Raw genomic sequence first — 19,757 nt, 5'->3', positions numbered from 1 at the left:
GGGGGGGGGGGGGCTTGTGTGCGTGTGTCACCAACGCAGCGGCCGACCGGAAGGATGAGCACGCACACGTCCAAATACAAACGTCGGAGCTATTTACTCCCCTGGAGAGCAATTGGTGCAGAGATGTACTATGACCTAGTAAAGACTACAACTGAAAGGACAAATATTTCTCCTGAAAATAAAACTCTCCAGGGGACAGCCTGGTCCGAGACCAAAGGCCACAGAGCCCCGGAAACGTGCCCGCCGCCAGCACGGTCCAGCAGAACTTGGTGGCAATGATGAAAATGTTCTATAGCTGCAGCCACCGACCAACAGGGTAGCCAGGAGCCACATGTGGCTACTGAGCACTCGCTTGTAGCTAGTACTGAGGGATTTAAAGAGCCCCACCTGGCTCATGGGTTCCACGTGGATCCCCTTTTCTAACCCAAGTTAGGTCCCAACTAAACAAGACAGCCCTAACCGGTTTGGCTCAGTGGATAGAGCGTCGGCCTGGGGACTCAAGGGTCCCAGGTTCGATTCCGGTCAAGGGCATGTACCTTGGTTGCGGGCACATCCCCAGTGGGGGGTGTGCAGGAGGCAGCTGATCGATGTTTCTAACTCTCTATCCCTCTCCCTTCCTCTCTGTAAAAAATCAATAAAATATATAAACAAGACAGGGGTGCCTTCCCATGAAAGAACACTGGGAACCACAACAGCAACCCAAGTCTCTCTGTGAGAGCAGAATGACATTGGGGGACCCGGGGTTGGGGTGGGGGACAGGGGGGAGAATAGAGGGGGGAGAGGCCAAGAAGAGGGGAGAGGCCCACCAAATCCTCACGTTGGACCAGACCTGGGATTCTTAAATATAGATGTATTTTGTTTTTCATCTCCACACACACTTCAATCATATCCCTTCTGCCCCCCACTCCCAAGGGCAAACCAAGTACGTCAGACACAGCACAGCACACGTGAGGGGGACACCTCCCTTTCACCAAAGCTGGGGACAGAAGAGCCTTGAGGTAAAAAAAAAAAAAAAAAAAAAGAATGGAAGTTCTAGAACCCCAGTGGGCTCAGTTCTAGACCAAGGGCACAGCACAGTGGTGAGGTTCTAGATTTGGCAGCGGGGGACCTAGAACCCGGTGGTTTCGAGTGGGCCTGGCGGTTGGGGGGGTGGTGTTGTAAGACAGCCAGGTCTGCCCTCAGCTGGGGGGGGGGGCTCCCTGGAGGGCACAGAGTCTTGAAATACAGGGGAGAACTCAGACTCAAGAAGGAAGGAGCAGGGTCAGGTCTAGAAAAAGCCTGAAGGGCATCTAGAGCCATATACTGCACGTTCTCCAGTAGCAATGAGAAGCCAAGTGGTTCTGCCCCCCTTGGCTGGGCTAAAGTGTAGAGGGAGAGGGGGCGATGGGTGGAGGAGTCCTCCAGGCAGAACCGGACCCCACAGGGGGGGCCAGACCAGAGGAAACACGTGGTGTCCTGCCTGGAGCCCGAGATCTGGAGTTGAAATGGAGGACCTTCCGCATTCGGTGAGCTCAAGTCCTTGAAAAGTGCGCTCCAGCGCTCAGCTTGGTTGTACCTTCAGCAGGGACAAGGCTCTCGCGGGTCCCCAGGCCAGGCCCGAGCAGGGCGTGCTCGGTGTGCTGTTGGATTTGCAAGCCACGGAGTGTTTCCAGGAGCCCTGGCCTGGAAGGCGACTGGCCAGGTTTCCTAAAAACCCTGGCACCATGACAGGGTATTGGCAGATTCCTGGCCTCTGGTGACCCAGGCCAGACCTGGGAGACGCGAGGGCACAGGTTTGGCATTCTGGAACCCGGGAAAGGCACGGCGTTGTACATTCTGGAGTGTGGGGGTTCCAGGGCGGGGCTGGAGTGGACGGTGGAGGGGGCGGGGCTGTGGGCCCCACGGCAGGTCCGGGATCTGGAGTGGGTTTAGGAACAGCGCCGCTCGGCATCCACCCTCGGGGCCGGGGAGGCGGGGCGCGCAGAGTGTGGCGCGGGGATTGGGGTGGGGTTGGGGGGCTTAGTTGCGCTCCTCGCCCAGGGAGCTGGTGGGGCTCAGGGGCTCGCTGGGGCTGCTGGCCGAGCTGGAGGGCGCCGTGTCCACCGAGTTGCGCTTGCTCCCGCCGGTGGAAGAGGAGCAGTTGGAGCGGCGCTGCCACTCGGGGGCGCGGATGTTGCGCCGGTCCTTGGCGGCCTCCTTGTCCTCGTCGTAGCGCTCGCCTTCTTCGTTCGGCAGCTGGTCCTGGGGGTCCTCCTCGTCCTCGCTCAGGTGCGGGCTCGAGTGCCGAGACAGCGAGGGTGACGGTGGCACCGAGGCGGGCCGTGGGTAGCGGTAGCCCTGGGTCTGTGCGCGCCGGTGTGAGCACAAAGGGCCGGGTGAGCGGAGGCCCCTGGTGCAGCCCGGGCGGGCGTGCAAGCCCCCAACCCCCCAGGCCGTCTGAGCTCTGCACCCCCGGCCCCGCCCTCCAGCCCCTGGCCCACTAGAGGGACCCCCGCCGACTCACCGTGTCAGCCTCTTGGGGCTCGTAGGTGAAGTGCTCTGGGAAGGCCTTGGCCAGGGCCATGTGGCGCGCAGACATATAGTACTTCCGGGGAAAGAAGGAGAGGGACATGGGGGGGAGCCCTTGGCAGATGTGGGAGGGGGTGACCCCGCCCCCCTAGCCACACCTTTTATGCAGATGTGCACGCTCTGCAGCATCTTCCACTAGACCCCCAAGCCAGCGCTTTTTAACAGATGTGCAATTTTTATAAAACATGCAATTCCTGTTCTAACAGGTGTGGCTCAGTGGATAGAGCCGTTGGCCTGCGGTCTGAAGGGTCCCAAGTTCGATTCCCGTCGGGAATGCCCGCACTCGAGCCCGCACCTGAGCGAGGACGAGGAGGACGAGGAGGGCACATGCCGGCTTTGCCACTCGATCCCCAGTAGGGGGCGTGCAGGAGGCAGCCGATCCATGATTCTCATTATTGCTGTTGCTATCACTCTCTCCCTCTCCCTTCCTCTCTAAATCAATACAAATATACTTAAAACCAACAAACAGGCAATTCCTGACTGTAAAAGAGGCCAGGCAGGGGCGCTGACCTCTTTTCAATGGTCCAATAAAAAAAATGACAGCACAAACACAACAGCCGTCCGGTGTGAATGAATCTTAATTATACCTGTTTTTGTGGTGTGTTTTTTTTTTTTTGGTCAGATCAGCAAAAAATATATTTTTTGATGGGCCCCATAAGTTACTAATAAGTTTATGTGTGCCATGAGCGGAGAAAGGTGGGAAACAGGTGGCCTGAGCCAATCATCCATTTTTCGGGCTCCGCCCCTTATGCAAATAGCAGAGCTGTGAATGGACAGCCTGGTTTCTCCTCCGCAGTTATGCAAATAGCAGCCCTTTGGGCCCACGTGGTTTTCCTGCAGAAGTTGAATTATTTCTTAAAGGGACAGCAAGGTTTACAAGTAAGAGGAGCCACCTGCCCCTTTGAGACTGAAGAACCAGAGACCCAGAATCGGAAGGAAGCACAGGGCAGGAGAGGGCGTTGGTCTATACCCGGCCCAAGTATTTCCAGTCCAGGAGGTCGGAGAGGCGCTCGGTGCGGTTCCGCTGGATGATGCGCTGCCGCCGGCTCTGCTGGCAGAAGCTGTAGAGGAAGGAGGTGAGCTGCGAGCAGGAATCATCCAGGCTGCGGAACCGCCGGTCCAGAATGTAGATGCCTGTGGGGTGGGGTGAGGCGGGGGAGGGCAGGATGGGGGACTCAGAAAACAGACTGACACCAGGACCCCTCCTCCCCAGGGCCCAAGGGTGCCGGTTCTCAGCCTGGGCGCTGACCGTATGCCGAGGGGTCTGCGATGTGTTCCTCCATGAAGCAGCCGAAGCCGGAGAGGTTGGTGGAGATGCTGGGGATGCCCATCACCGTGCACTCGGCTGCGGGGAGGCGGGAGAAAAAAGTCCACTGAGATTTCGTCCCCCTCTGAACCGGCTGAAAATCCCAATAGAAGCCTCAACGGCGCCCTCTCCTGGCGCCCTTGCCAAATGCCGGGCACTGCGCTGAGCAAGCCGGGAGCTGGAAAATCCACGCGGTACATGACGATTGCATCAGTCTACCATGTTCATTAGTTTGCACTTATAAGTCAGGTCACGTGATATTTGTCTTTCTCTGACTGGCTTATTTCACTCAGCATAAGACTCTCAGTCTATAATACTTACTGTTTCTATTTCTTAGAGGGGAAGCGGAGAGGCTCAGAAAAAGGCCCCAGGGCCTCGGAATAAAAGTCTAGAGTTGGGGGCCGTGAGGATGCTAATGTATTGAGTTCGGGGCCAAATGTCTGCCATTCTCCTTCATCCTCACAACCTGGAAGAGACTTTCTTACGCCAGCCCACACTGCTTTGGCTATCATAGCTTCAGAGTCTGTTTACACAGGAGGTAAGAAAAGGTCTCTCGTTATTACCATTGCTGTGTACAGAGCAAGTATTAGGCTTTGTTTACCAGCTTAAAGGGCGCTGGGAGGCGGGTCAAGGAGTTTATTGTAATTCTTATATGATGTCTCAAAACTTTTGTTAAGCTACAAAAGCAGACACTAAATATAACAGAGCTTATGGGGAAAACGGGGTAAGGGGCTGACCACACAAAACCTATGCACAATTTTCCCCATGGATGAAAGAAAACTGGCAAAATTCCTAATTCTCATGCAAGCATAGTTCAAAAGACTTATTATGTTACTCATAAATTGTCCCAGCCTGTGTTGCTCAGTTGGCTGGAGCATCTTCCCTTACACCAAGAGGTGGCGGGTTCGATTCCCAGTCAGGACACATACCCAGGTTGCGGGTTCGATCCTCAATTGGGGCGCCTATGGGAGGCAACAATCGATGTTTCTCTCGCTCTTCCTTTCTCTCTCTCTCTCTCACATCAATACAAGCATGTCCTCGAGTAGGATTAAAAATGTTTGTTTGTCTTTTAATATACCCTATTGGTTTTTCACAGAGAGGAAGGGAGAGGAATAGAGAGTCAGAAACATTGATGAGAGAAAAAGATCCATCAGCTGCCTCCTGCACGCCCCCCATTGGGGATGCGCCCGAGGTACATGCCCTTGACCGGTATCGAACCCGGGACCCTTCAGTCCACAGGCTGACGCTCCATCCACTGAGCCAAACCGGTTCGGCTAAAAATGTTTTTAATTACTCAAACTGAAGACAGACTACAGCAACTGTGGTATTTATGTAGCCATAAAAACATATGAAAGTAGTTTGATTGGAAAGGGTGTGAGTGAGGAGGGTTGAACTTGGGGAGATCACAGCATAATAGCCCCAAAATGAGAGAGAATTGCAAAGGAGCTGATCCAACTTGAAGCCCGTGTTTAAAAGGAGCCAACAGGAGGAAGGTGAAGGGGACGGGTGCTGGGGAGACCGCTCAGGGAGACTGCACCCCATGCAACTGTGTTCGTGGACTGTGCCTTACGCTGCTGTTATTGGGGGGCGGGAGGGCTGATGTCAGCACATTGGGGGAAGTCACATGTCCACGGTGACATGGGTCCTCCAGTTCCCCATCACATGAGCTACAGTGTCCCAGAGACGCATGCTGTGGCAGAACAAGCTGTTCCCGTTGCCCCCGGTTTTGCAAAGGAGGAACTTGGGGCTCACGGAGGGCGCGTGCCTTGCCCCAGGATCAGGCCAGGCCTGGCCGGACCCCCCATGCCAGGCTGCACTCACCCGGCGTGTAGCCCCAAGGCTCATAATAGGAGGGGAAGACCCCAAGGTGGCAGCCACGGACGAACTCCTCATAGTCCACGGGCAGCAGGGGGCTGGTGGAGGACAGGAACTCCGGGTGGAAAATAACCTGGCGGCGAGAGGGAAGGACTCAGCCCGAGGCACCCCATTTGTCCGGGGTTCCAGAGAGGCCCACAGAGAGTGAAAATTTTATCTGAAGTCACATAAGTCAGTGGCAGGACAAAGATTTTTTTTTTTTTTTAAATATATTTTATTGATTTTTTACAGAGAGAAAGGGAGAGAGATAGAGAGTTAGAAACATCGATGAGAGAGAAACATCGATCAGCTGCCTCCTGCACATCTCCTACTGGGGATGTGCCCGCAACCCAGGTACATGCCCTTGACCGAAATCGAACCTGGGACCTTTGAGTCCGCAGGCTGACGCTCTATGCACTGAGCCAAACCGGTTTCGGCAGGACAAAGATTTTTTTAAAAATTATTATTATTATTGTCTAAAGTTTTACATATGTCTTCTTTTTTCCCCAAATGACACCCCCTCTCCCCCCCAGCCATTCCCACCCGGGCAACCCCCCACCGCCCCAGTGCCTGTGTCCATTGGATATGCTAATATGCATGCATACAAGTCCTTTGGTTGTTCTCTCACCGCTCCATCCCCCGTCCCCCCAGGACAAAGATTTGAATCCCAGGCTGCCTTCTTCCAAAGCTAAGGTCCTTTCTAGACAGAGAAGTCCTTTGATAAATGAGGTGAGATGGGGAATGTGAGGCCCAGCCTCCCGCCACCCTCCTGCAACGCCCAACCCACCCTGACCATGGCCTCACCTTGACCCTGTCGGCGCTGCTATTGAAGAGGCCAATTCGGCGAATGGTGGTCAGGATAGGGTCTGAGGAGTCGTCCAGCATATTGTGGGTGCACACAGGGGGGAAAGACTGCCGCTGCAGGGGCCACAAGTGGGGTGGGGGTCAGCGAAGGGACATGCTGAACTTGGGAATCCAAAGAGACTACAACTCCCACCAGGCTGTGGGGCCACAAGCCCAAGGGATGACCAGGAGTTAGAGACTTCCTACTTGGCTCTATCGGTCAAGGTTCTTGTTTTCCTTTTAGCCATCATCAGCTAAACATAAACTACAATTCCCAGCTGTCTTTGAGGCAGAGCCAGCATTAACCAGCCCCAGGGGCGCCAGGGGGTTGTAGCTATCTTGTTCTGTAGTCTTGGCTCTATCATCACAAAAATTCAAAGAAACGAATGTCCCCCAGCGGACTTTGGGAGGGGGGCAGAGACTGGGTCAAGCTCCAGGGGCTGCTGGAAGTTGCAGTTTTCTTATGAAAATCCTAGATTTCTTTCTCTCCAAGTCCCTTCACTCTCCATCCTGTAATTCCCTCCACTTCCACCCCCACAGGGGTCCAAAGAAACCACAATTCCCAAGAGGGGTACCCCCTGATTTCTTTCTTCGGTTCCCCAATGGAGGAGGATAGATAGAGCCAGGGCGACAGAAGTCCCGGGGGTGGGGAGTGGGGGTGCTGCTGGGATATTCAGGTTTTTTGCAAATATTCCATCATTTCTCTCATTAAGTGTTCTACACACCTTCAGTCTACTGACGCCAGCAAACCAAAAAACTACAACTCCCAGCAGCCCCGAGGAAGAAATGTGCTCACTGAGGCCGAGTGCCTTAGGGACTATTGGGAATTAGTTTGACCAAAAACAATTCTTCCCTTGTTTGTGCTGCTTGACTGTTGAGGCTTCCCTTCCCCAGGAAACGACCCACCAACCCTGACCACAAGCACCGAAGACCCTTGACTCCAGAGAATGAACGAACTCGCAGAAGTCTCTGGGGCAAGGGAAGCATCAGTGTAGCAGAAAGACCCACAGGCTGCTGGGAATGGTAGTTTTCATTTGGTGTCCGACAATTTTCTGAAATAGCAACTGCTTCGTTTTCAATATTCTTCAGAGAATTATAGGTGTTTTAGCTGACCTCCTGACTATTCCTAATAAGGCCCAACAAAGCTACCCCTCCTAGCAGTCTCTGGGAATAGAGGTGGAGCTGGTAGGCAGCAAGGCTTTAGGACATGTGGGAGTTGCGATTCTCCTCTGGTAGCTCTATTTTTATATATATTTTATTGATTTTTTACAGAGAGGAAGGGAGAGAGATAGAGAGTTAGAAACATCGATGAGAGAGAAACACCGATCAGCTGCCTCCTGCACACTCCCCACTGGGGATGTGTCCGCAACCAAGGTACATGCCCTTGACCGGAATCGAACCCGGGACCCTTGAGTCCACAGGCTGACTCTCTATCCACTGAGCCAAACAGGCTAGGGCTGTAGCTCTCTTTTTATATATATTTTATCGATGTTTTTTACAGAGAGGAAGGGAGAAGGATAGAGAGTTAGAAACATTGATCAGCTGCCTCCCGCACACCCCCTATTGGGGATGTGCCCGCAATCAAGGTACATGCCCTTGACCGGGATCGAACCGGGGACCCTTCAGTCTGCAGGGCAATGCTCTATCCACTGAACCAAACCGGTTAGGGCTGTAGCTCCCTTGACTTAAGTTCCCCTTCACCTACTGTCCATTGACTGTGGGGATGCAAAGAAACTACAACACCCAACAGCCCCATGTGGCAGAAGACGTCATGGGAAAGCTGGCTGCCGGAAGGGCTTCTGGGAATTGAAGTCCCACCAGTCAGCTCACACCCTTTTGGGAACCTCAGCACTGCCCGCAATCTCTGGGGTCAGAACTAACTTGGCCAGCTGCCTCTGGGGCCGCGGGGGACGGCCATTCCTCTGCTCAGGGTCCGAATACCTGTGTGGCAAAGATGGCTCTCTTCATCATCGTGAAGTCCTCCTTGTCCAGCATCTTGTTCATGTCTGGGAGGCTCCCCCTGCAGGGCGGACAGGGGTAGGCATCTGAGGAGGGGCGAAGAGAGGGCTTAGGACCCAGGGCCACCCAGGGCTGAGGGAGGGGCACTCACACCAGCAAGGATTCATAAAGCTTCCTTCCGAACTTCTCCTTCACTGTGTTGGCCGTATCCCTGGAAAGAGCAGAACAAGGTCACGTGTACACCAGCCATGTGCTGTGAGGTTTCTGGGGGCAGCCAGGAAACGGAGGTCTGAGCAGAGAAGCCCCCCTGGGGACCCGGGGCTGGAGGATGGGGACCCAGGGAACAGGTCCCGGAAGGCTCGGATGCCTTGGGCCTCGCCTCAGCTGTGTGTCCGGGGACAGGTGGCCTTCCGTCTCTGACTTCAGGGATTCGTCAGGAAGAGGGAGGTAAAAATAGAACAGACCTTAGAGGTGTGCTGGGAGAACTTGATGAGGTCATGACTAAAAGTACCCAGTGCCCAGCACACAGTGCGCCTTCCAGAAATGTCAGCTATTCTTAGAGCCTGTCCTGGTCCTGGTGGTAGCCATGCTGAGCCCCATTTTATAAAAAAGGAAGATTATGTTGAGAGGATAAAATTTACGTACACAAACAAGGCCAGCAAATCGTGCCACCCGACAGCCCCACGGGCATCCCTCTGTTCAAAATCTTCCCCTAGCCCTGGCCTCATTTTCTAGGCTCTTGGCCTAGGGCACTCTGCGCCAGCCTCACGGGTCTCCCCACTGCGTCTCCTACAGACCCCAGGGCCTTTGCACGTGCTGTTCCCCCAGATACGCACAGGGCTTCCTCCCTCATTTCCTTTATTGGTCTCTACCCAATGGCACTTTTGCAGCGTGGCCTGTCCTGACCACCCTGTCTCATTATTCCTGTGCTGCTTCTCACCCCCTCCCCCAAGTGCGCTTTCTATAGAATTTTCTAGAAAGAGAGCTCAGTGAGGGCAGGGATTTTTATCTCTTTTGTTCCCAGCTGTGTTCCCAGGGCCTGGAACAGTGCTTGGCACTATAACAGGTGCTCACTGAACATGGGATTGCTAACGAACGGGCTTCACAAATGGGGAAACGGGGGCTCAGAGAAGGGTAGTGGTTTGCCTAAAGCCAGAAAGCCAGCAAGTGGCATGAGTTAGACCTCAGTGGTTTGGTATCAGAGCCCTGGCCGCGCTGCCACACTTGTCCCGCCCGCGACTTCTTGCTGCTCCCCGGCGGAGGCGTCCTAAGCAAGCGACCTCACTAGGAAAGTCGGTGGGGCAGGTTTGACCATGTGACACAGGACAAAAGCGAGACTCCGGGAGGAACACTGGGCCCGAGGCACACCGCTGGGATCCCGGGCGGGGGCTGCTGACCAGAGCTGCTTGCGCACGGCCTGGCCCTTGAGGGTTTCCACGTTGAAGTTGTTGGTCCGCGCCGGCATGATGAAGAAGGCGACCACGGTCTGCTCACTGTTGTTGACCTGCAGGACAGGAAAAGGGGGAGGAGGCTGAGGCCACACACCCTTTTCCACCCACTGAGACGGCTGGGACCCTGCCACGCCCCTTCCTGTCAAGGAGAAGTATAGGACAGCCCGGCCAGCGTGGCTCAGTGGTTGAGCACTGACCTCTGAACCAGGAGGTCACGGTTCGATTCCCAGCCAGGGCACATGCCCAGGTTGCAGGCTCGATCCCCAGTAGGAGGCAGCCGATCAATGATTCTCTCTCATCATTGATGTTTCTCTCTCTCCCTCTCCCTTTCTCTCTGAAATATATATATAATTTTTTTTTTACAAGAAAAGGCCCTGGTTGGTTTCATTCAGCGGATAGAACGTCCGCCTGTGGACTGAAGGGTCCCGAGTTTGATTCCCAGTCAAGGCACATGCCTGGGTTGCGGGCTCGGTCCCCAATGGGGGGTGTGCAGGAGGCAGCCCATCAATGATTCTCTCTCATCATTGATGTTACTGTCTCTCCCTCTCCTTTCCTCTCTGAAATAAATTAAAAATATATATATTTTAAAAATAATAAAAGACTCCATCTTCTTTCTGGGTTTCTCTACTTCCCACAGCGGATTCCCCACCCCCACCGGCCTGGGTCTCTGTTCTTGCCCGTACGTACGGATTTTCTGGTCCTCCCTCGGCCCCCTCGCAGCCCAGGACTTACTCTGAGCAGATAGTTGAGCCGGGCCAAGGCCTCCAGGAAGATGTCGGCCCCCTTGTTGGAGAACTCGTAGCGGCCGGCGATGAAGAAGTACAACGTCTTGTCCAAGTTGAAGTCCAGGTGCCTACAGAAGCCATAAGGCAGGGTGAAGCCGAGACCCTCCCCCTCTAGTCCTGGCCTCGAGGCTGCCAACCCCAGAAGCTGCAGGGGCAAAGGTCATCATAGACAGCGTGGAGGCATCGTGGAGTCTTCTCTGAGATTTGGGGTTCTTTTCTCCCTGGATGGGGATCTAAGATCCTTCACCACTCAGCCATTGTGCTTGGCGCTCAGGAACTGGAGAGGCTGAGCTCCCAACCCCTCCTCTCTCGAGGCCGAGGTATCTGGCCCACATACCCATAAAAATGGCCCCGCACAAACTCCTGGATCCGGGCCTTGCTCTGAGCATGGAGGTTCTGGAACTCGTGCATGGCAGAGAACTTCTTCACGTTCAGCCCGTTGGGGGTCACGATATCTGGGAACGGGGGAGAAGGGCCCAGGTTTCATGCCTTCATTCAGATCGATGTGGCCGAACGAATAACCGAAGGAAAGACCCCTTTCCTTTGGTAACGTCTTTGTTTCGATCGTTCCTCTGTGAGCTCCCTTGGTGACCCAGCTGCCCTGCCACTCAGACGCCTTCTTGCCCAATAACTACAACTCCCATCAGCCTCTGCAAGCGGCGAACCAGGCAGGGAACTAATCCGCATTGGGGTTTCTGGGAGTTGCGGTGCTTTCGTTTGCCCTATTATACTACCCTGGGCTGGAAATGATTAACCATCTCCATCCTGCTTCTTCTCCCAGAATATACCCTCCTACCTTCAAGCCCCTTTTAGGGCCCAACCATTTTCTATCCTCACAAAAAATGAAAGCACATCATTGAAGAACTACAAACCTGCCCTAGCTGGTTTGGCTCAGTGGATAGAGCGTCGGCCTGAGGACTGAAGGGTCCCAGGTTCGGTTCCGGTCAGGGGCATGTACCTTGGTTGCGGGCACATCCCCAGTGGGGGGTGTGCAGGAGGCAGCTTATGGATGTTTCTCTCTCATCGATGTTTCTAAAACTCTCTATCCCTCTCCCTTCCTCTCTGTAAAAAAATCAATAAAATATATTTAAAAAGAAAAAAAGAGAAGAAAAAAGAAAAACTGCAACCCCCATCAGCTCCTGGGAAGAAATTCTGGGAACATAAGGAGCTGACCAGCCAAAGACCTTCTAGTAGCTGTAGTTCTCAACTTAACATCCATTGAAAATTGATGATATAGTCTGGGGAAAAAAAGTGGTTATATATATATAATATTGATTTCAGAGAGGAAGGAAGGAGAGAGAGAGAGAGAAAAACATTCATGATGAGAGAGAATCATGGATCAGCTGCCTCCTACAAGTCCCCCACTGGGGATCGAGCCCACAACCCAGGCATGTGCCCTTGACCAGAATCGAACCTGGGACCTTTCAGTTCACTGGCTGACGCTCTATCCACTGAGCCAAACTGGCCAGGGCAATAAGTGGTTCTAATACTGCTTTTCTCGAAAACAAAATCCAAAGAACTTCCGTCCCCTTTCAGAAGACCAATACCTACGTTAGCCAATAGAAGAATTTTCCAATTTCTGAAATTAACGTCCAAGAAACTACACCTTCCATTAGCCTCTAGAGCAGTGGTTCTCAACCTTCCTAATGCCGCGGCCCTTTAATACAGTTCCTCAAGTTGTGGTGGCCCCCGATTTCATTGTGACAAATTGAACATCATTAAAGCATAGTGATTCATCACAAAAACAATATGTAATTATATATGTGTTTTCCGATGGTCTTAGGCGACCCCTGTGAAAGGGTCATTCAATCCACAAAGGGGTCGGGACCCACAGGTTGAGAACCGCTGCTCTAGGGTGTACAGGTCACCAACCTAGGGCCTTCTGGGAGTTGTAGTTCTCTGTTCTTTACAGTAAAAATAAAAATAAAAAAAAAAATTGGTGCGGGCCTTGGCATAGGTAACCAACTACCTCATTCATGTTTAGGGATCCCAGCCTATCACCTACCTGGTTTCCTCTTGAGAAGGTGCTGGGCCTCAATGGCGGTGATCTGGGACACAGTAGCGAAGACATGAGCGCAGTGGGCTGCTGCCCGCTCCATGCAGTAGCGGTGATAGATTTGCCTCTCACCTGCTTCCTTGTCCACATTGAACTGGGCGGGAAGAAAGGGCACTCAGGTTCGGAGAATTGGGTGGAAGCCTGGAGGTTCAGACTCTGGAGACCTGGGGGAGACTGGGTCCTGGAGAGGGAGCCCAAGCCCTTAGGACAGCGGTTCTCAACCTTCCTAATGCCGCGACCCTTTCATACAGTTCCTCATGTGGTGGTGACCCCCAACCACAAAATTATTTTTGTTGCTACTTCATCACTGTAATGTTGCTACTGTTATGAATCGTCATGTAAATATCTGATGCGCAGGATGTATTTTCATTGTTACAAATTGAACATAATGAAAGCATAGTGATTCATCACAAAAACAATAGGTAATTAATTATATATGTGTTTTCCGATGGTCTTAGGCGACCCCTGTGAAAGGGTCGTTCGACCCCCAAAGGGGTCGCGACCCACAGGTTGAGAACCGCTGCCCTAGGGCTTTGCAGAGAGCTCTGGGCTGACCTGAAGTACTGGCCGCCCCCCCACGGCCACACCCCGAGCTCACGTTCTCTAGGTTGTTGTAGAAGTCCACGGCACCGGCACACAGGTATCGCCCCAGCAGCGTGGCGTGGGTGGTGAAGATGGTAGCCACAGGCAGCCGCCGGGCCCGGCACAGGCAGAGCCCGACCCCCGCCAGCCATTCGTGGAAGTGTGCCACCACGTGTGGCTTCTCCTCGCTCTGGGCCAGGAACTGTGGGGCCACAGGAACAGGGCCACTGTGTCTCCACGGGTTATGAAGACAGTCAATCAGCAATCCCCAGGGTGGAGGAGGTGGCAGCGGGAAAGTAAATCTATCACAACCCCTGCACTGAGCGAATGGCGGCCCACTGCAACCCCCAGGAGACAAGAAACCAGACATTTTTGAGGCGGCCGGGCCAGCTGAGGCTGATGGGAGCTGGGGTTAATTTTGGCCAACCTTCTAAGTCTCAGCAAGGCTGAATCGGAAAGACTGAAGTTTCCGTGTCCCCAAGATTCTGGACACAATTCCTAGAGACCCTCGTTCTCCATCACCAATAGACCTGCCTTCAAACAGCGGCGAAAGGACTACAACTCCCAGAATGCCCGAGAAGCAGCCAGGTCATAAATTGTTTTCCCCAGGGCATGGGAAATGAAGTTTCTTGAGCCTTTTAAGACCTAAAAGGGGATCAGAACCAAGTTTCCTGGTTCAGACATAGTCTGGCGTTTCCCAAACATCCAGGGCTCCATCTGAAAGTCCAACCACGATCAGACTAGAGAACTACAACTCCCAGAATTCCCCGGGTGAGCCCTCCAGCAGGCCAACCTCTCCAAGAAGTAACGGCTCAGAATTCCCAAACGGGGGAGGTTAGAGTGAATCAGGCTGAGGGTGGGAGTTTGGGTCTCTGAGGGAAAAGAGTCTGAGTCCTTGGGCATCCATGTTTCCAAAGATAAGGGTTAGAGGACTCACAATTCCTAGAATGCCCAGTTCCCCTCTGTCGCCACCCAGACCCTTCTGTCCAGGGGCTGGTGGTCGCTGTAGTTTGGGGACTGAGGCCAAAAGGGGTGACATGGGGACCAGCGATGGGACCTACCTCACCCAGGAACCAGGTGGTGAGGAAGCCAAAAAGGACGGCGTCGTTGGCCTCGCGGTCGTACCAGGGCACCCCGATGTTGCAGGTGTCCCAGAGCTCCCCCTTCCAGCGTTCCAGGGCCCAGGCTGAAGCTCCCACATCCAGGAGCACCACCAGGGGGCCCCCTTCGATCAGCCAGCGCCCGAAATACACCTGGGGAGACCCACAGGGAGGCTTAGGGCTTTGACCACAGTCTTTGGGCACAGCATCCCTGCTTCTCCCACCAGCAGAGATATCTGGGCTTCCTGCCTCGGTTCCCCCACCCTGTTTCTGCACCTGCTGCTAATTTCTCACCCGCTGCCTTATTTCTCTATTTGCTTTGTTAGTCCCACCACAATCTTTTTTTAAAACAATGTTTTAAATTGATTTCAGAGAGGAAGGGAGAGGGGAAGAGAGACAGAAACATCCATGATGAGAGGGAATCATTGATAGGTTGCCCCCTCACGCCCCACACTGGGGATCGAGCCCCAGCCAGGAATCAAACCGTGGTTCACAGGCGATGCTCAACCACTGAGCCACGCCAGCCAGGCAATCTGATTTTAGAGAGGGAGGAGGGGCGAGAGAGAGAGCAAAACATCGATGTGAGAGAGTTACATTGATAGGTTGCCTCTACGTGTACCGACTGGGTTGAACCCACAACCTAGCCACGTGCCCTGACCTGGAATCGAACCAGCCAACTTTCAGTACAGGGGACGATGCTCCAACCAACTGAGCCAAACCAGCCAGGGCCCACCACAGTCTTTTCTTTTTTAAAATATATTTTTTATTGATTTCAGAGAGGAAGGGAGAGGGAGAGGGAGAGAGAAACATCAATGATGAGAGAATCATTGATCAGCTGCCTCCTGCACGCCCCACACTGGGAATCGAGCCGGCAACCCGGGCATGTTCCCCAACCAGGAATCGAACCGTGACCTCCTGGTTCATAGGTTGACACTCAACCACTGAGCCATGCCAGCCAGGCGCCACCACAATCCTGTCCATGTCTGTTGCAACGCTTTTCCGGTCCCTTGCTTCGATTCTGTAACTGCTGCTCTCGCCCACCTGCTGCCTCTCCTCTTTCTAACCACACATGCGCAGTCCTGTCCCTGTGCCCCCCTGCCCGTTTTCCCACCTGCTAACCATTACTCCGACCTGCGGCCTTGCTTGTCTGCTGCCGCATCTCTCTCCTCGACCACCATGACGCTTTCTGCCAGGATCTTTCCTTCCTGCTGCTTACTCCTCCCCCAGGACGCTGCTTTTGCTGTTCTCGCTGCCAGATGTCTTCCACCCGCTGCCTTGTTTCTGACTCTTCCACCACATGTGTCACCTGTCGCCTCTTTCCTCTGCCCTTAGGCTCCTGCTGTACTTTGCAGTCACATTTCTGCCACCGTCAGCTCTTTCCCCGTCGCAGGGCTGCGTTTTTCTACCCACGGCCACGTTTCTAAGCCTCGCTGTCTCATTTCTGCCCCCGCCACATTCTCCTGGCCTGGTTCTTTTCCTCCCCAGACCACGGCCCGGGTCCCGGGCCTGCTGCCGCAGCGCCATCCAGCTGACGGGCGGGCACCCGCCTCCCCAAGCTGGCCCTTCCCAGCCTCGGGAGACTGACCCCACGCCCCTCCCCCTCCCAGCTGTTGTCTGCCCTTTTGCCGGGGGGCCTATTCTTAGGCCCCCAGCACGTGGGGAGCAGCTGCCATAGGGGGAGGGCTGGGTTGCTCTAGGGTTCCTTAGGGACACCTCTGGCCTGAATGGGCTCCAGACACCACCCCAAAGCAGAAGCTGTGAATGAATGAAGAAACCACTGTACCTCTCCCTCCCGATCTGTCCGTCCTTCAGTCCTTCAGCCCTCTGCCTCCCAGCCCTCTCCTGGGGCGGCGGCCACCTCTCTGTGCTCACCCTCCAGCCCTCACCTGCAGCCTTGGGACTCTCCCCTCCTCTCTCTTTTTTTTTTTTTTTAATATTTTTATTGCCCTGCCCGGTTTGGCTCAGTGGATAAAAGCGTCAACCTGTGGACTGAAGAGTCCCAGGTTCGATTCCAGCCAAGGGCACATGCCGGGGTTGCGGGCTCCATCCCCAGTAGGAGGCAATCAATCATTGGTTCTCTCTCATCATTGATGTTTCTATCTCTCTCTCCCTCTCTGAAATCAATAAAAAATATATATATATATATATTTTTATTGATTTCAGAGAGGGAGAGAGAGAGAGAAACATCAATGATGACAGAGAATCATGGATCGGCTGCCTCCTGCACGCCCCTCACTGGGGATTGAGCCCGCAACCCCGACATGTGCCCTGACCGGGAACTGAACCGTGACCTCCTGGTTCATAGGTCGACGCTCAACCATTGAGCCACGCCGGCCAGACTCCCCTCTTCTCCTAAATCCCTGGCTCTGTCACCAAAACTCCGTCCCCTGCCAGCCTCTCCTCCCTTCATCAATATTCCATCTTCCTCTCTCCTTCTGAGTCTTTCTCTCTGAAACACTGGGTTGCCTCTCTTCTGTATCTAGACTCTGTCTCCTTCCTTAATTGCTCTAATGCCTGGGGGAGGGAAGGCGGGGGAAGGGGGGGGCACCATCACCTTTTGGGACACTCACTGTCTCTCCATCCATCTCTCTCTCTTGTTTGTCTTGTCTGCAAGCCCGGCTGTTTATAGAAATAATGATGATGGTGATAATAATAACCACAGCGATAATAGCTCACCCACAGCGCTAAGTTCATGCCAAGAACTGAGCGGAAGAAGGTATCCGCTATTTCATCCTCCCACAACCCATCGGGCAGATGCTGCTGGCCAAGGTTACATGGACAGGAAGTGGAGAAGCCAAAGGTGAACGCCAGGCTGTCGAACACCTCCTCCGGCCACCTGCCCCCTCCAAGCCCGCCTCCCCCGGGTTCTGGCCGCCTGTCCTTCCCTGCATCCAGCTCTTTTCCTCGCTCTGGGTCTGAAGATCGTGGCCTCTTGGAACCGTCCTTCAATCTGTCTTGTTGTACCTACCGTCTGTCTGCCTATTTACCAATGCCTCAGAGCTTGGGGTGCACCCACCCACTTCATGGGGTCCTGCTTCTGTCTAAGTATCAATCATACCACCTCTGTGTATGCCAGGGGGAGGGAGTACCAGGCCATCCGTGTTTCTGTCCATGCCTCCCTCTGTGCCCCCACTCCCATCCCCTTTCTCCACCTGCTCCCACCCTGACTGCGGGCACCCACCTACCTGCCCTGGGCGGAGCCCTTGCCCACCTTGCAGCCCTTGCTGTTCATGGAGTCCAGCGTCCTCTTCAGAGCCGGGGTCGGCGGCTCCAGCAGCTCCACCTGGGTCCTCACTCCCTGATCCGTGTACGGTCCGACCAGGTAGTAGTTGTCGCCCCACTCATCTCCTGTCACCTTCGCCTTCGTCTGCAGCACCGTGTAGATGCCACCCACTGTGGGCCCAAACCCATGAGGACAGGCCCCAGCTGAGGTCCACAGGCCTGAGCCCTGGGCCAGGGTGGGTGGGTGGGGGGAGGGTCACGGGAGGCGCTGGGGCCCCCGACTTCTGGCTTAGGGGGATCAGGGGACCGGGAACCCATCCATCAGAGGCAGAGGGAGGAGGATGTGGGCCGAAGGGAGAAGGGGGCTGGGGTTGGAGCTCTGAGGGAGGAGGAGGCTGGGGGCCTGAGCTCCTGGGTCTGAAGGAATTAGGGGCTGTGGCCCCAAGGATGACAGAAGCTGACGAGGATTAGCAGGATCCAGTTCCCCAGGTCTCAGCTCACAGGAGCTGGGTGTGAATTCTCCACCAGGCTCGAGGCACGGCAGGGCCCTACTCAGCCTCCCACAATTGCCCAAGGAAAGTTGGAATTGTCATTCCTTGCCCCCAGGGACTCTGCTGACCTATCCCCCAGTCTCCTCTCCCCAATGGAGGACACGGGCAGATGGGACCCTGCCCCTCCCGGGACTCCACTCCAGACCCAGGAGCCTGGGCCCCCAGCCTCCTCACCTCCTGACACATGGCTCTGTGTTCACAGGCCCCTCCCATGGGGCGAGACCCAGTCCCTTTCTCTCCCAAGATTCAGCTAAGCAAAAAAAAAAAACCTCACTTCCCTCTATTTGGAGGAGCAAGACTGCCCAGCTCTTGGGCTTCCAGCCCCACCTGGCTCTCCACACCCGGGATCTCAGGCCCTCTGAAGCCCCGGACACAGAAATCTAGGGCCCCAGCCACTCCCATCCCAGGGCCCAGCCCCTGACCAACTTAGGACTTCCCAGCCTTCCCTCATTCCAGTCTCCAACTCTCTGTGGCCACAGGCTCTTCTACTTCCAGGAACCCATAGTTCAGGCCTTCAGTTCATTCAGAGCCTAGGCATTAAGGTGCCCAACCCCCTCCCACCCTAGGATTAAGAATTAGGGCCTCCGGTTCTTTCCCAGTCTTACTCCCGACTGACCAGTCCACCCATTCTCCCAGCACGACGTATGCATTCTATTTCCCAGTCAGCTCTCTCCCAAATCCAGGTCTGAAACTCAGCCATTTCTAAGAATTTCCAATCCCCCATCTCCTTCCCTGTTCAGGACCCCGGGTCTCTCAGAAACCTCCCTCTGGGGCCTAGGAATCTCTCAGGTTAGCCCCTCTCCCCTAGGACCCAGGACCGGACTCCCAGCCTCCTTTTATCTTCGCAGTCAGGCGACCCATCTCCATCCCTCCAGGGCGCAGGAGACAGATCCCAGACCCTCTCCAAGGACACATGAGTCACAGGCTCCTTGCCCTGAACCCAAAAGTTATGGATGGTGTGGAGTCCCCGGCCCCCCACCCCCGACTGCTCTTCTCGCCCGGGCCCCGCCGCCTGACGCGCTCACCTTTGTTGGCCACCTCCCAGGCCACTTCGAAGAGCACCGTGTTCTCCAGGTCGAATTCATCCTCCCAATCTTCCAGTCCCGGCAGCGAGGACACGGACAAAGTGCGGCTGAGAGGCATGGCGGACGCGGGCAGGGAGTTCTAGGGGCCACAGGTGGAGGATCCGGGGGTGTCTGTGGAATGCACCCCACAGGACGTGGAGCCAGGTAGCTGGTGCCCGAAGGGAAGCTTGCAACGCCCTCGGCTTCCTATTGCACGACCGCACCCCCGGACCTGAGCAGGAGGTGGCCGCAGCAGCACTGAGCCCCGCGGGCCCCCTGCAGTGAGACCTTGCGGCCGCCAGGAGGCGGCGCCCGCCCCCCCGGCCAGCGCCATTGGTCAGCGCCCGGGGGCGGGGTTCCCACGTCTCTCATTGGCGGACAGCACATGGCTCGCTCCGCCCCTAGGCGGTGGCTGCGCGAGATGATTGGTCGTGAGC

At 54.9% G+C, this 19,757-nt stretch overlaps 1 protein-coding gene across 1 annotated transcript; it reads right to left on the bottom strand.

Moving 5' to 3' along the window:
• Nucleotides 1–830: 830 nt before the first annotated feature.
• On the bottom strand, nt 831–19,632 carry GYS1 (glycogen synthase 1). The gene is made up of 16 exons (XM_036307174.1): nt 19,282–19,632; nt 17,695–17,876; nt 14,445–14,636; nt 13,400–13,585; nt 12,751–12,895; nt 11,083–11,200; nt 10,693–10,813; nt 9,907–10,013; nt 8,661–8,720; nt 8,492–8,570; nt 6,512–6,625; nt 5,675–5,801; nt 3,797–3,892; nt 3,518–3,681; nt 2,483–2,563; nt 831–2,322 (listed from the first exon to the last, which is right to left on the bottom strand). Exons 1-16 carry the CDS (start codon nt 19,397–19,399, stop codon nt 1,999–2,001), a joined length of 2,214 nt encoding a protein of 737 aa, XP_036163067.1. The 5' UTR covers nt 19,400–19,632; the 3' UTR covers nt 831–1,998.
• Nucleotides 19,633–19,757: the final 125 nt, after the last annotated feature.

The sequence above is a fragment of the Myotis myotis genome, unplaced genomic scaffold, assembly GCF_014108235.1.
Source record: "Myotis myotis isolate mMyoMyo1 unplaced genomic scaffold, mMyoMyo1.p scaffold_m19_p_45, whole genome shotgun sequence".
Taxonomy (NCBI): domain Eukaryota; kingdom Metazoa; phylum Chordata; class Mammalia; order Chiroptera; family Vespertilionidae; genus Myotis; species Myotis myotis.
Note: the sequence above shows the minus strand (reverse complement) of the source record. Positions and strands in the feature narration are given on the sequence as shown.

Excerpts from the sequence above, each read along its gene's own strand:
- GYS1 (XM_036307174.1), bottom strand. The coding sequence starts at position 19,399 with ATGCCTCTCAGCCGCACTTTGTCCGTGTCCTCGCTGCCGGGACTGGAA. Across the intron at positions 17,877-19,281 it reads CTGGGAGGTGGCCAACAAAG|TGGGTGGCATCTACACGGTG; the intron begins GTGAGCGCGTCA and ends TTGGGCCCACAG. Across the intron at positions 5,802-6,511 it reads GCAGCGCCGACAGGGTCAAG|GTTATTTTCCACCCGGAGTT; the intron begins GTGAGGCCATGG and ends TCTCGCCGCCAG.